Below are 15178 nucleotides of genomic sequence, written 5' to 3' on the forward strand. Positions count from 1 at the left end.
CTAAGTAGACACTTTTCAAAAGAGGACATACAGAGGAGATACATGAAAACATGCTCGGAGTCACTAATCATCTGAGAGATGCAAATCAAAACAACAATGAGGTAGCATCTCACACCTGTCAGAATGGCTAGCATCAATAAATCAACAAACAGGTGCTGCCGATGGGAAGGCAGACTCATGCACTGCTGGTGGGAATGCAGACTGGTAAGCCACTGTGGAGAACAGTATGGAGTTTCCTCAAAAAATTAAAAATGGAGCTCCCATTTGACCCAGTAATACAACTTCTAGGACTATATCCCAAGAAACCAGAAACACTAATCAGAAAGGCTATATGCACCCCTATGTTCATAGCAGCACAATTTACAATAGCTAAGATCTGGAAACAGCCTAAGTGCCCATCAGCAGCTGAGTGGATTAGAAAACTGTGGTACATCTACACCAGGGGTGGGCAAACTTTTTGACTCGAGGGCCACAATGGGTTCTTAAGCTGGACCGGAGGGCCGGAACAAAAGCATGGATGGAGTGTTTGTGTGAACTAATATAAATTCAAAGTAAACATCATTACATAAAAGGGTATGGTCTTTTTTTTTTTTTATTTCCATAGTTTTATTCATTTCAAACATTTTAACAAGAAGAATGTAAACACTAATTATTATAATTTGAAACTTCAAAAAATGGAGGAATCATAGCACAATAACATACCTCATATTGAAGATGGCAAAGGCAAAATAAAATTGCCTAACAAAGGAAAGGTACAAAAGCCTTTCAAATTAAACTTAAATATAATAAAATAATTTAAAACTAAAACAAATAGAAAAGAACAGAATGTGTAAACAGTAAATTAAACATTTTCTTTAGTGCAACTTCCAAATTATGCCCGGGATGTAGATGTAGATGGCAATGTAGACTGGGTTGAAAGGTTTTTGGTCTTTAAAATATCAACTTCAGTGGGAACAGTGTTGTTGGTCTCCTTTTTAGCTAATGCTCTGATACTGTGCTCTCCAGGGGCGTGTCTCCCTACATCACCACAATAACGTGTCTACGCATTCCCTGGGTGATGTCGGGGAAGAGTCCGTCCGCGGGCATTACAAGGAGCCTCTGGAAGATTGAGAGGTTGTTCCTTCTACTGAATGGGCAGATATAAATCTGCCCACTCAGAAGAAGGAGCTGCGGCCGTGTTTCCCGACGTTGCCATGTTAACACTGCTGCTGGTGAAGGAGCGGAGGGGAGAGCAAGAGAACCCTCCACTCTTTCGGCTCCCCGGGCCGGATAGAAAGCCGAACGGGCTGGATCCGGCCCGCGGGCCGTAGTTTGCCCACGGCTGATCTACACAATGGAATACTACGTTGCTATAAAAAAGAAGGAACTTTTACTATTTGCAACAGCATGGGTGGATCTAGAGAGCATTATGCTAAGCGAATTAAGCCAGTCAGAGAAAGATTAATACCACATGATCTCACCCATATGTCGAATATAATGATCAACATAATTTGATGAACAAGAATAGATCCAGAGGCAAATGGTAGCGGGGAGGGAGGTTAGAGGTCAACCAAAGGACTTGTATGCATGCATATTAGCATGACCAATGGACACAGACACTGGGGCGGTGAGGCCTTGCCCTCAGGGGTGGGAGTGGCGGGGGGTATTAATCAGGGGAAATGGAGACATGTAATACTTTAAACAATAAAAAAACAACAAACTTCAGTGTGTTTTTTTGTTTTTGTTTTTGTTTTTTGATTTAAAGAATCTCCATATCTGTTTCCAATAGAGAAACGAAGCCACAGAGCCCTGCTGCTGCTTGGACTGCCAAGACTCACCTCCTGCTGCCATTGGAGTTGGTAATCTGTAATCCAAGATCTATGGCAACAGAATCACTGTTTCCTTCTGTGACTGATCCCCAGGAGGGGTGCTTTAGGTGGGACCCCTCAAAGGGCTCCTTAATAAAAGTTTAGAAGCAGGAGAATGTGTAATGTAGTTTAAATGAGTATAGATTGGAATAACAGTAGAGAGAGGTAAGGCAGGAGATAGGAAGATATATGGCTTAGATTTGGGACAGCCTTGAGTTTAATGTCTACACCACAGAGGGGAGCTATTAAAGTTTTTGAGGATGAAGATTAAAATGATGTTTTAGGGTCACAGTAGTATAGTGATGATTATAGAAAAAGTAAGAAGAAAGAGAAGCTGGCTTTGAAAGACCATTTTGGAGACTATTATAGCCTTCTGGGCATTAACCAGAGGATGATGGGGGAATAGAAAGGAAGGGCTAAATTTGAGAGATAGTACAAAGAAAGGCAAGGAATAAGGACATCTAATATAATTCAGTTGTTCAAACACACACACACACACACACACAAACGGTTAGGCAAAAGTAGGTTTACAGTTGTGAGTATGCAAAACAGAGTTTATTCTTGTATTACTATTTAGTAATTAATCATTGTACTATTTATTTGTATTATATAAACCTTCTTTTGCCAATCAATTAAATGCATACATAATTGATCTCAGAGAGGGTGGAGGGAGAGAGAAAGAAACATCAATGTGGGAGACATACATCTATTGTTGCGTCCTGCCTGGAGCCCCAACTGGGGATCCAGCCCACATCCCAGGCATGTGCCCTGACTGGGAATTGAACCGGAGACCTTCTAGTGCAGGTGATGACATTGCAACCAACGGAGCCACGCTGGCCAGGGCAATAACACATGTTTAGTGACTACTTTATGTCAGTGAAAAACCAATTCATTTTATTATGGAAGGAAACTAAAGCAGAAGACGAGTTCAGGTTTAGAAATATTGAATTTGAGATGATGGTGGACCATCTAAGTATGAAGTTGGAAAATGGAAAATAAGGAGAGAGAATGGGCTTAAATATTATTTGTGAGAGGCTATGGTAGAATCTTCTAGTTGTTTTCCTATATTTGTTCTCCCAGAGCTTCATTCATAGTAACAGAATCCTTAATGTGTAGAAGGGCATAGAGTCACTTATTGCCCGGTTTTCTGCTAGCTAAGTTTGTTCATGTGACTAAGTTCAGGTCAATAGGATGAAAGTGGTAGTGTTGTATATGACTTCTGTGTCTTTAAGAAGAGGGCACTTTGGGCCTAGCCGGCTTGGCTCAGTGGCTAGAGCGTCAGCCTGCGAATTGAAGGGTCCCAGGTTCGATTCCTGCCAAGGGCACGTGCCTGGGTTGTGGGCTCGATCCCCAGTGGGGGTTGTGCGGGAGGTGGCCAATCGGTGATTCTCTCATCACTGATGTTTCTATCTCTCTCTCCTTCTCCCTTCCTCTCTGAAATCAATAAAGAAATATATTTTTTAAAAAAGTTTATAAAAAAAAAGAAAGAAGAAGAGGGCACTTTGCTTTCTTCATCTCTTTCATGCTTCTTGCAGGCAGAATTCCGGGATCTCAGATGGATCTCTGATGGACATTGGGATCAAGAAGATGAAGCCAAGTACTAAGAATGGTGAAGCAGGAAGATTGAAAAAGTGTGGACCCCTGATGACCTTGGGAACTATTCTACCAATGGAACTGACAACCCTGCTGTTTTAAAGAGGATGTTTATTACAACTGTTTCCTGAAAAAGTCCTGAATCTGCCTGCCGTCCTTCACGCTCCAAGGCAGTCTAACATTCCTAAAGTTTATGGATTTTCCCTCAATCAAACACAAAATACAGTCTCTCTAAATCCTGAAACTGATGCTTTCCAACTCTTACTCCAAGGCTGGGTGAGAAACAGTTGCCTGTGAAGGGCTATTACAAGATTACTCAGGCCACCACTTTTGATATTTTAGGTTCTTTCTTTGGGTACAGCCAGATATCAGAACAGAAAAAAAAAAAAGTGATAAAATAGAATAGCAGTGAGAAAGTCAAGTGAAATTAATTTATTTCATTTTGTTTGAAAATAGAAGAGATCGTTGGTGAAGGGTTGGTAGGGAGGCAGAGCATATAGAGATTTTCCTGGTTGGCCTTGTTCTGGGTTAGGCCTTCCAACGCACTGGCTTTCTGCAGCTCTGGGTTTCTCTCTCATAGTAGTTGCCAAATTGTGTGGCAGTCGTGAGCCCATGCGTCTGTTTCCAGACACTGTGAATGACTTGAGTCCAGGGACCTTGCCTTCATATCCCCCGACCAAGCACAATGCAGGATACGAAGGCCACTCATACTTGTCGTGACACTAAAGATGGAAGCGATATGGTTTTCAATCAGAGGAAGGTCATGCCTTCATCTTAAGTGGCTTCATCATAAGTGGAAGGGAAAAGCAAAGGATGAGTGAAAGGATCAGGTTATTTTGAGGTGCTGTTGGGGGTGGGGATAGAAGAAAGGCCTCTCGGTGAGGTGAAGGGAACACAGGTCTGAGCCAGGTTCAGTGTCTGACATTTTCTGAGACCCTTATCTTACTGAGGCTACAAGATGGAATATAATAATGCCTGCCTCATAGATGGTTGTGAGTAGACATTCTGGAGTAGCGTGGGTAAATGTGAAGAGAGTCATGCTTGTTGACCTTCACCTCTTTAGTAATGTAGGGGGTGAGACTATCTGGTAAGAGTGAAGAGGCAAGGATGGGACCAGCTAGAAAGTAAAAAGATTAGGGGCACAGGTTTTGAATCTTGGTAGATTTGAACCTAGCTGTGTCACCATGAGAACATTTTGGACATGATCTGATCCCCAGTTTCCTTACCTCTACAATGTGGATAGCTGTTAAATACAATTATGAAGATAAAGCACTTAGCACAATGCCTGGTACATACTAATCATAGTTGTATTATTGTTTTGATGAATGTAAAAATTTTGAGAAATTGCCACTCTAGGGCACACCCTGGGAGTCTACCCAAGATTTATGAAGGGGATGAAAAGATCGCTGAGCATCCTTGGGAGCCCAGGGGAGAGGTGACCCACATTTATCACATCTCCCAGTGAGGATGGTTTCCTGACTGTCATATGCCAGACCACAGAAGGGAAGGGTAGGAGAAAGGCAGAACTTCTCAAGGACAAGCAAAGGCAGGAAAAGGCTGGAACCCTGAAGTGAGGGCTTACATTCATTGTGCCCCCTACGTAGTTATGGTGAGAGGGAACCCGAGGGGAAAGATGACACCAGCTTGGACAGAGAGCACTATAGACAGGCTGTTTATTGGAGGTGGCCTTCCCCTCCTGGGAGGAAAGGTGGGCGTCTTTCCCCTCCTAATATACCTTTCTGTGTTTTAGGTGGTAACTCCTGTTTCACTGAATGAATCCATGTGGATAGGTGGACTAGACACATGTGCAGTTCATGATAAAGTAGCTGCCGAAAACCACTGACTGGAAGAAGGCAACAGAGATTATGAGAAAAAGAAAGATAATTTAAAAAAAAAAATCAGAAACTTATTCTGGTTAGAAATATTGATGGGGTAGGAGGACTTTAACTGGCTAGGGGGAAATTCTTCAGAGCTGAGCAAGAGAAACGTACTAAAGAAGTGGGGGTTGGAATCCAAAGAGAGTTCGACACATAAAGTATTTATGACAATGCAGAGGGCACTGAGACCTAAAACTTCTCAGAGTCGAATAAAAACAAAGATGATGTACAATTGGGGGTGTAGGAGACTCCCTAGTCTGTTATACTCTGCCTTTATCTCCTAAGCTCTACTTGCTCTGGCCCCTCCTCCTTCCTCATCTCCAGCCCTTCTTTTCCTCCCTCAGCACTGGTTTCCTCCTTCAAACGGAGGGCATGCTTGCTGACTTCCTCTCCTACAACACGCTGCAGCACCCTGTCACTGTGGAACTCTGCTCCAAGGTCACCTCGTCAGAGAGCTCTCCTGATCACCATGCTTAAAGCAGCAGTTCCCTCCATCACTCTCCATTGCCTCGCCCTTCTTTAGTTTACTTCATAGCAGCCATCACTAACAACGCCCCAGCTCCTTTAGGATGGAACTGCCATGAATGCAGAGTCCTTGTCTGTTTTGGTCACCACTATTTCCCTACCACCTAGCAGGGGTGGGCAAACTTTTTGACTCGAGGGCCACAATGGGTTCTTAAACTGGACCAGGGGGCTGGAACAAAAGCATGGATGGAGTGTTTGTGTGAACTAATATAAATTCAAAGTAAAGGAGCGGAGGGGAGAGCAAGAGAACCCTCCGCTCTTTCGGCTCCGCGAGCCGGATAGAACAGCCGAACGGGCCGTATCCGGCCTGCGGGCCGTAGTTTGCCCACGGCTGAGTGGGTGACTCGCACATTTTTGTTGAGAGAATGAATAATTTTAGGCTGCTGACCCAATCACCCCTTTTCCAGCAACATAAAGCAAGGTAGAAAAACTCAGAGCAAGAGAATGAGTGAGGGCAAGACAGAACTCTTCACTGGTCCCTGTGTCTTGGTGTAGAAGCCTCAGGGTATAAACTGATACACAAGAAGGAGCAGTTGGCTAACGGTACCTTCTTTTCACTCCAAAATCCTGGTGATGTTTGCAAACAATTTTTTTTGGCATAGATCCACAGGCTGGGGCTTCTCAGAGTGGCTAGTTAAAAGTGCCTTGAACTAGGGATCGAGGCCCAGTCTCTCCCTAGATAATCCTGTCTTGCTGGAAATAAATCACTGTTCTTCACTGACAAATCCCAAAACGTGATAACAATTAATAGGAGGGAAAGTATTTTATTCTACTTCAGCATCGAAGTGGATGAAGGCAGCATTTCTCAGTGGTTAAATCTAAAGACATTGGAAGTCAAATCCCACTTTCTCCACTTTTTGGCTAAATGACCTCCAGAATCCTGTGCCAATGCTTTCACCTGTAAACTTGAGATATTAATAGTACTCATCTCATAGGGTATTGTGAGGATTAAATAAAATGATAAATGTAGGCTACTTTGCATAATGCCAGACACATAGTGGTTGCTCCATAAATAGTCAGTAATTACTATTATTGATGAGAGAGAGGAGAAGGGAGCAAGGGGAGGGGGTTAAGAAACTGAAACAAGAAAGGTGTAGAGACAAGGAAGAATTAAAATTCCATGGAAAAAACATGTAGGGAGAAATGGACGTGGAGCAAAAGTGTTGGACTCTCCTGTCTTCCACCACAGAGGGTGGCTGGCTGGTAGGGTACTTGGAGGGACAGTCAGAGTCATTGGGTTCCCAAGTCATGGTGAGAAAGTTGAGATCAGAACATAAGCCTGTGAGTCTTGGCTCACAGGGAAAAACTTTCCGACATGGAAGAGTCATAAGTTCACACACTCAGACTTATTTCAGTGATTGCCAGAGAAAAATGGGGATTTCTAACTTCCTCTTCCACTGCTTTTCAGCTGTTCCCTAATCTGAGTTCCAGGAAAGAGCAGGAAAGCAGTTGATTCACACAGTCCAATGGTAAACGTAAGGGACCACCTTTGCCGGGAACAGCAGCAGGAGGAATTTAGGGTGCAATCTCCATGAAGCTCAAATTGAAGGAGCCCCAATGTTAAACGGTCAAGGGAACCAGAGAGACCCTGGTGCATTTATTCTACCTTTTCAAAAAATCTTAACCCACTCATTCATGTCAGGAATTTGATGGTGCATTTTTAGAGCTGGTAAGAGATACTATAAATAGTTTTAAAATGGCAAACAGAATCACTTTTTATATAAACAAGGCAATTATTTGGATTTAATTAAACAACATATGCAATGACAAGACACACCCAGAGCTAAGTTAAGTTACATAGTTTTCTTTGTACCGACAACAAACAGTATGCATATGCTCTTTTAATTTACTGTTGAGCATAAGTAAGAAAAACAGAGTTCTTAGAGCCAGTTCTTCATTTTTTGAAAGTAATGTTTAGTTCCAGTTCTTCATTCTTTGAAAGTAATGTAAAATAGGAATAATAGCCACTTCCCATTTATTTTAGGGAGTTTTTGGAAGATAAAAGCTGAGTAATAGCTATGAATGTGCTTTGCAAATGAAGCAGGTGTCCAGAGATCAAGTTTTTACAGTGGCAATTATGGTCATGAACTCCAATCTGATAGGGCAATGAAATAAAATGGAGAAAAGTATTTCTCTGTCAAAAACCATACGACACATTATAATACCCAAAAAGAAATAGCTTTTAAGTTATTCAAGATTTTGGGTTATTTCTTCTTTTTCTGGGCTTTCTGGCCAGGTTTACCAAGTGCTGAGCCTCATGAGCAGAAGGGTTTGTCTCAGCTCTTTGGAGACCCACCACCAAAAAAAATTCAAACTCTAAAGCTGAAAAACAGGTTTGACTCTTACTGGTTGTTTTCCTTATAGACCAAGGGTATCTGTGTTGAAACCTATCAGAAGGGCATTTCCATGTCTTCCTTCAGGGCAATCCCTAAAAAAAAAACAACGTAATAGAAAACTAGGAAGGGATCAACAAGGATAAAAACTTACAGGTTTGTAGGCAAAGGAGCAAGATCCATAAATAGTGCTGGGCCATCTTCCAGAGGATCATTGATTGTGAAAAGAAAGGCACTCTTCTAGCAGACAGCGTTGCACTCGAATTTTCTTGCTATTTATAGCTGCGTTTAAGAAAGGAAGTGTGACAACGATTTCGGAAACAATGGTCTTTGGCTGTTTTTTTCCTATATTATCACATAAAGTGCCTAGCATTAATTCATTATTTATTTAACAAATATTTATTGAATGCCTACTATGTGTCAGGCACGATTCTGGGTGCTGGCAGTATAAAGACCAACAAAGCAATTGATCTCTCCCCTTGTTGGGGAGATCAACAATTAAACAGTGTTTTAACAGAGAAAATTATGGAGAACGGGAAGGGCCCAGGCTAGGAGAATGTGGGGAAAGCTTTCTGTAGGAACTGACAACCAAGCTGAGATGGATCTGAAAAGTAAGTTAGCAACATTAGGCAAAAGATGGTGGTGGGGAGTAGAGAATAGGAAGAATGTGTTCACATGATAGGAGCTTAATAAATGGTAGCAACTAAAACTATATAACTACAGTTATATGTTAATATATAATACAATTATATGTAATTAATAAAACATATTTTATACAAATTTATTTAAATATATTTTTTATTAATTTCAGAGAGGAAGGAAGAGGGAGAGATAGAAACATTGATGAGAGAGAATCATTGATTAGCTGCCTCCTGCACACTTCCCCCTGGGGATCGAACCCGCAACCTGGGCATGTGCCCTTGACCAGAATCGAACCTGGGACCTTTTAGTCCACAGTCGACGCTAGCCATTGAGCCAAACTGGCTAGGGCTATTTTATACAAATTTAATAATTTTCCAAATTATCCTATCTAATAAAAGAGTAATATGCAAATTAACATCACTCCGCTATACCCACAAGCCACGCCCACAAGCCACACCCACAAGCCAATCAGGAGTGAATATGCAAATAAACCCAACCAAGATGGCTACAGACACAGAGAGCAGGAGGGAGGCTTGGGTTTCCCCAGCGATGGAGGAAGCCAAGCTTTCCACCTGCCCTTGCCGGCCGAGGCCTCCACTCAAGGCTACAAAGTTTCAATGATAGAAGATACATAAAACCAAACAGAAATGGCGGCAGCCATGGAGCTGGAAAGAGCAGGAGGCTAGGGTTGCCCCCGGCAATGGAGGAAGCCAAGCTTTCCGCACAGCCTGGCTGGCCCAGGCCTCCGCTTAAGGCTACAAAGTTTCAATTATAGAAGATACATGAATCCCAACAGAAATGGCTGCCGCCACAGAGCAAGCAGAAGGCTTGGCTCCACTCCAGGCTACAAAGTTTCAATTGTAGAAGATAAATAAACCCCAGATACCAGGGCCTCCGCTTGGGTCGCCAGGGGGCGTGGCCGGCCTGCAAACCACCACAGGCCCCTCACCCAGGCCACCTCACACCCCAAGGGAACCCCCACCCTGATCCGGGACACCCTTCAGGGCAAACCAGCTGGCCCCCACCCGTGCACCAGGCCTCTATCCTATCTAATAAAAGAGTAATATGCAGATTGATCATCCCTCCAACACACAAGATGGCTGCCCCCATGTGGTCAAAGATCCTGCCTGCCCCCATGTGGACACAAGATGGCCACCACAAGATGGCCAGCAAGGGAGGGCAGTTGGGAGGGACCAGGCCTGCAAGAGAGGGCAGTTGTGGGTGATCAAGCCTGCAGGGGAGGGCAGTTAGGGGTGACCAAGCCAGCAGAGGAGGGAAGTTGGGGGCGACCAGGCCTGCAGGGAAAGGCAGTTGGGAGGGACCCATGCCTGCAGGGGTGAGCAGTTGGGGGGTGCCAGGCCTGCAGGGGAGGGCAGTTAGGAGTGACCAGGCCTGCAGGGGAGGGCAGTTAGGGGTGACCAGGCCTGCAGGGGAGGGCAGTTAGGGGTGACCAGGCCTGCAGGGGAGGGCAGTTAGGGGCAAACAGGCTGGCAGGGGAGCAGTTAGGCATCAATCAGGCTGGCAGGTGAGTGGTTAGGGGGTGATCAGGCTGGCAGGCAGAAGTGGTTAGGGGCAATCAGGAAAGCAGGCAGGTGAGCAGTTGGGAGCCAGCAGTCCTGGATTGTGAGAGGGATGCCCGACTGCCCGTTTAGGCCCAATCCCACCGGGATCGGGCTAAAACAGGCAGTCGGGCATCCCTCAAGGGGTCCCAGATTGGAGAGGGTGCAGGCTGGGGTGAGGGACACACACCCCCGTGCACGAATTTCGTGCACCGGGCCTCTAGTCTTATATAATAAAAGCCTAGGTGGCGTCATGCACAACATCATCACAAAATGGCTGCCACAAGATGGCCACCCTCATGTTGTCCCAAGATGGCCACCACAAGATGGCCAGCAGGGGAGGGCAGTTGGGTGCAACCAGGCCAACAGGGGAGGGCAGTTAGGGGCAATCAAGCCTGCAGGGGAGGGCAGCTGGGGTTGACCAGGCCTGCGGGGGAGAGCTGTTGGGGGCGACCAGGCCTGCAGGGGAGGGCAGTTGGGGGCAACCAGGCTGACAGGGGAGGGCAGTTGGGGGCGACCAGGCTGGCAGAGGAGGGCAGTTGGTGGTGACCAGGCCAGCAGGGGAGGGCAGTTGGGGGTGATCGGGCAGTCAGGGGAGCAGTTAGATATCAATCAGGCCAGCAGGGGAACAGTTAGGGGGTGATCAGGCTGGCAAACAGAAGCGATTAGGGGCAATCAGGCAGACAGGCAGGCAAGCGGTTAGGAGCCAGCAATCACGTATTGTGGGAAGGACGTCCCAGATTGGAGAGGGTGCAGGCCGGGCTGAGGGACACCCCCCTCTGTGCACAAATTTCGTGCACCAGGCCTCTGCTTTTATATAATAATTAGAGGCCCGATGCATGAAATTTGTGCAAGAGTAGGCCTTCCTTTTCCGGCTGCTGGCACCGCACCCAGGACCTGGGCTTCCCTCACAGCCCCGGCTTCGTCCAGAAGGTTGTTCAGAAGGATGTCTGGTCTAATTAGCATATTATGCTTTTATTATTATAGATGATATTCTATATGTTATTATATATTTTATATGATATAATTATGTTATATAAATTATATATATCATATACACTGAGTGGCCAGATTATTATGATCTCTGAATGCATAATAATCTGGCCACTCAGTATATATATATATATATATATATATATATATATATATATATATATATATATATTAGAGGCCTGGTGCATGAATTCGTGCATGGGTGGGGTCCGGCCAGCCTGGCCAGGGGGAGGGGACATGGGTGGTTGGCTGGCCTGCCTGCTGGTCGAACTCCTGGTCGAGGAGACAATTTGCATATTAGCTTTTTATTATATTGGATATACACTGAGTGGCCAGATTATTATGCATTCAGAGATCATAATAATCTGGTCACTCAGTGTATATAATATAATTAATATAATTATATTATGAGTGAGATAAATGAAACACAGGACTATTCTTTTGTCGAGGCTTACCACTCCCTGTTAGAAGATAACAGGGGTCTTTTATGTATGTAGGGTGTCAGGGGTAATAATGTTAGGGCCAAAAACAGAATATTGGGGACTAGCTATAGTTATAAGAAATATTAATCATGCTCTGTTAACTGTGATTGCCTTGTTCTGATGAAAGAAAGGACATACTAACCTGTCTGGGAGTTGTACACTGCTGGGACCTGGGAATCAACCTTGGACCTGGGAGTCAATATTGGAATGTGGTCCATTCTCATTCAAGAACTGCCTATTATCATGGAAAGACTTAACCTTGTTGCCCAAACAATGGAGTCCCACTTCAGCCTGCATTGCCTACTTCCCCTTGTAATTTTTGTCCTACCCAATATAAGCAGTGGTTAGTTGCAGAGCAGATTTTTGTGGATGACCTGCTGCTCTCCTGTACTGTCGGCATTACTGGAATAAACACTCATATATGATTCAACCCGGTCTCTGCTTAATTGCCTCAAGTATTGGCAGGCAGCCCAGACCCCTAGGTTGTCCAGTTAAAATAATAGGTATAAATACTTGAGCCCCAAAGCTAAGCAATTTCAACTGGAACCCCGCTGTTTGGGGGGAGTCTGAGGACCCAGCTCCTGAGACCTGGAGGAGATAAGATTATGCATAGCCTTTGCCACTGAGAAGAGTCCTTCATTTCTAGGCAACCTGAGCCTCTGAGGTCATTTACTGTATCATCCTGCTCATCATTCTCTAAATATACAATTGGTCAGCAGAGCACAGGTGAGTGCCTTTATGTAGGTATAGTGAACCAGGCAACTTTTTGGGACCAAAGAAGGACTGAAAAGAAAAATGGAATTTCCCAAATTAATTATTTCATTTCACAAGGTTAAACCATATTACTTTCACACTTTTAGCACGTCTTCCTAAAATATGTGATTACTGCACATGAAAACACACACATTCATCATGTTTCACAGAGAAGGAAAAAAGAAGAAAGAATATAAAGTTGCCAAGAGCTGCTGAAAACTTAACTTTGTATTTCTTCCTTCCTCCCTCTTTCTCTGTAGGAATGTTCTTTCTTCCCCTGTTATCTGAAACCCTTGCGTGGTCTCATGTCTATGCCTTAAGAAATCTTAGATGGTAACTGTTAGGCACATTCTTAGACGGTATCTTAGGCACATTATGCCTTGCAGGGGGCTCTTGCCCCTCCCGGCGATTTTGTTATTCTCCTTGTAGGTTTCATGATTAACAGCCTTTGGCTTCCAGTAAACCGCCTCACCCAGTTTCCAGTGGACCGCCTACTCCTCACCCCCACCTGCACCTGGTCTGACCCATCACTCTGACTGACCCTTACAAGTGACATAAATATCCTGCTCCCTCTACTCTGCCCCGCTGATGTCATTTTGGTCTCAGCCCTTCTGCTAGCAGATGTAATAGTCTATAATAATAAAAGCATAATATGCTAATTAGACTGGACAGCCGAACGACCTTCCAGATGTCCTTCCAGACGACCTTCCGGACGAAGCTGAGGCTACAAGGGCCAAGCCCCTTGCACGAATTTCATGCATCGGGCCTCTAGTACATTTATAATTCTTTACCCCTTTTGGTCTCATGCGTTCCTCCTTCGGCGACCCTAACAGTATCTTAGTCCTGTTGAGCCTAGACCAATCTCTCTCTCTCTCTCTCTTTTTTTTAGAGAAATACAATCCAAAAATTTATACTTACATATTTTGGTTTGGTTGCTTTTGACTTTCAAAAATTTAAGGGCCTGCATCAGTTCTACAGTTTACAAAAGGAAAGCACCCAAGTAAAGATATCATAAAAGTTAATTATGCCTGGAAAAAAACAAGCTCTTTTTCTTTACAAGTTGAGTTTTGTTTTCAGTATTAAAATGAAGATCAAGATTATATACAAAAATAGTATCAAGTGAATAATTATGTGTTGGAGGGCAGACACTTCAAAATGACTCGAAAATCAGTAAGTCCAATACACTGCACACATCAAGTTGTAGATTAGACAGGAAAATGGCTAATGTCCATAGGCTAAAATGTCAGGTCGGACAGTGGTTAAATCTGGCTTCACTGAAGTAATTTGGTCACCTATTATGAACGAACTCTTGTTAGTCGAAGATTATTTGTTTGATGTCCAACTTTTGATATATCCTATCCTGGATAAGACCTTTAGTTTTCATCATATTCCTAGACCAGTGTCTTACCTCTATCTTTCAGCCTTATATTGCATATCTAGAAGATACTAGGTTTTAGGACTTACTTTGATCTGTTGTGGAAGGGTATGCAAGTTCTTCTATCCCATGGTAACAATAAGAAAACTAAAATTAAAATCATACTTATCTGTGGAATATGCAATGAGTGGTATATGCAAAAAAACCCTCGATGAACTGAATTCTAGAGAGAAATGTGTCCTTTGTAGATGAGCAGAGAGCCAAATAGCGCAAAAGCTGGGGCAGGGAGAAGGGGAAAGTGGTGGCAAATAGGCAGACTTTTCTTGCACCTCCTCCCAGGGCCAGACTGTAAATAAAACTAAAGTGGGGAACATGCACCCACAATTACCAACTGAGGTCCAGTTAAGGAGGAGACTTATATCAAGAAAGGACAGAAAACACCTGGAGACCGACAGGAAGGGCGCGGTCAGGAGAGGAAATGACCCAGCGTCCAGGAGCAGCCGGCCGGCTGGCAGGCTGAGAGTGAGGAGGGTGCTCCTGGCTATGGGAGGCTGTTCCCTCAGAAGACAGAGGCCCGGACCCAGATGGGCTCCATAGCCTGGAGCACCAGAGCCGAGACCAGAGGCCCAGGTGACATCCCACCTTGAAAGGTGACAGGGCTGCTGGCCACCGTGGTGCCTGTGCCGGTCAGAGAGAAGGCAACAGTTTAGTGTTTTTTCTCTCTCTCTTTTTCCTAAACCCAGAGCACAGTTTTCATTTGCAGCTGCTCACCTGAGGCTTTGGTGCAGGGAGAGAGTGCGGACTTCAGGGCCTAAGGAGAGGCTGGGGTGGGAAGCATTCCAGGGAGACGTGGCGTGGCAAAGCAGCAGCCTGGAGTCCCGTCCTTGGTCACATACACCCGAACCAAAAGGCCTTTTGTCTTGAGGAACTAACCCCTCCCAATAGCCACAGGGCAGGTCAGAGAAACCAAACCCCGCCCTAGGTGATACAGCCCACTCTACCCTCAGGAGCCATGCCTACCACAGCCTAAATGTCCATTTTTAGAGGAAACGGAAGCAGAAGCCAAGCCTATGGGTTTGAGGGTTTCAACAGTCTCAGGGAGCATCAGTGACTGGATTGGGAAAGGGACCCTCCACACCACTATCCTGGGCACCAGTCTAGTCTGGTAATTCCCCTGCATGGGAGAGCTGATAGGAACT

The 15178-nt window shown here is 44.6% G+C and overlaps 1 protein-coding gene across 1 annotated transcript in view; it reads right to left on the reverse strand.

Annotated features, from left to right (window-relative positions):
• The window catches only part of CD84 (CD84 molecule), a 38884-nt gene extending 23992 nt beyond the window's left edge, over positions 1-14892 (reverse strand). The window contains exons 1-2 of the mRNA XM_080647748.1: positions 14751-14892; positions 8330-8457 (exon numbers count right to left, since the gene is read on the reverse strand). Of these exons, the coding sequence (XP_080503874.1) occupies positions 8330-8390 (61 nt within the window). The 5' untranslated portion in view covers positions 8391-8457; positions 14751-14892. The remainder of the gene's footprint in view (positions 1-8329; positions 8458-14750) is intronic.
• Between the last annotated feature and the right edge of the window lie 286 nt (positions 14893-15178).

Source organism: Plecotus auritus (assembly GCF_963455305.1).
Source record: "Plecotus auritus genome assembly, chromosome: 12".
Lineage (NCBI taxonomy): Eukaryota > Metazoa > Chordata > Mammalia > Chiroptera > Vespertilionidae > Plecotus > Plecotus auritus.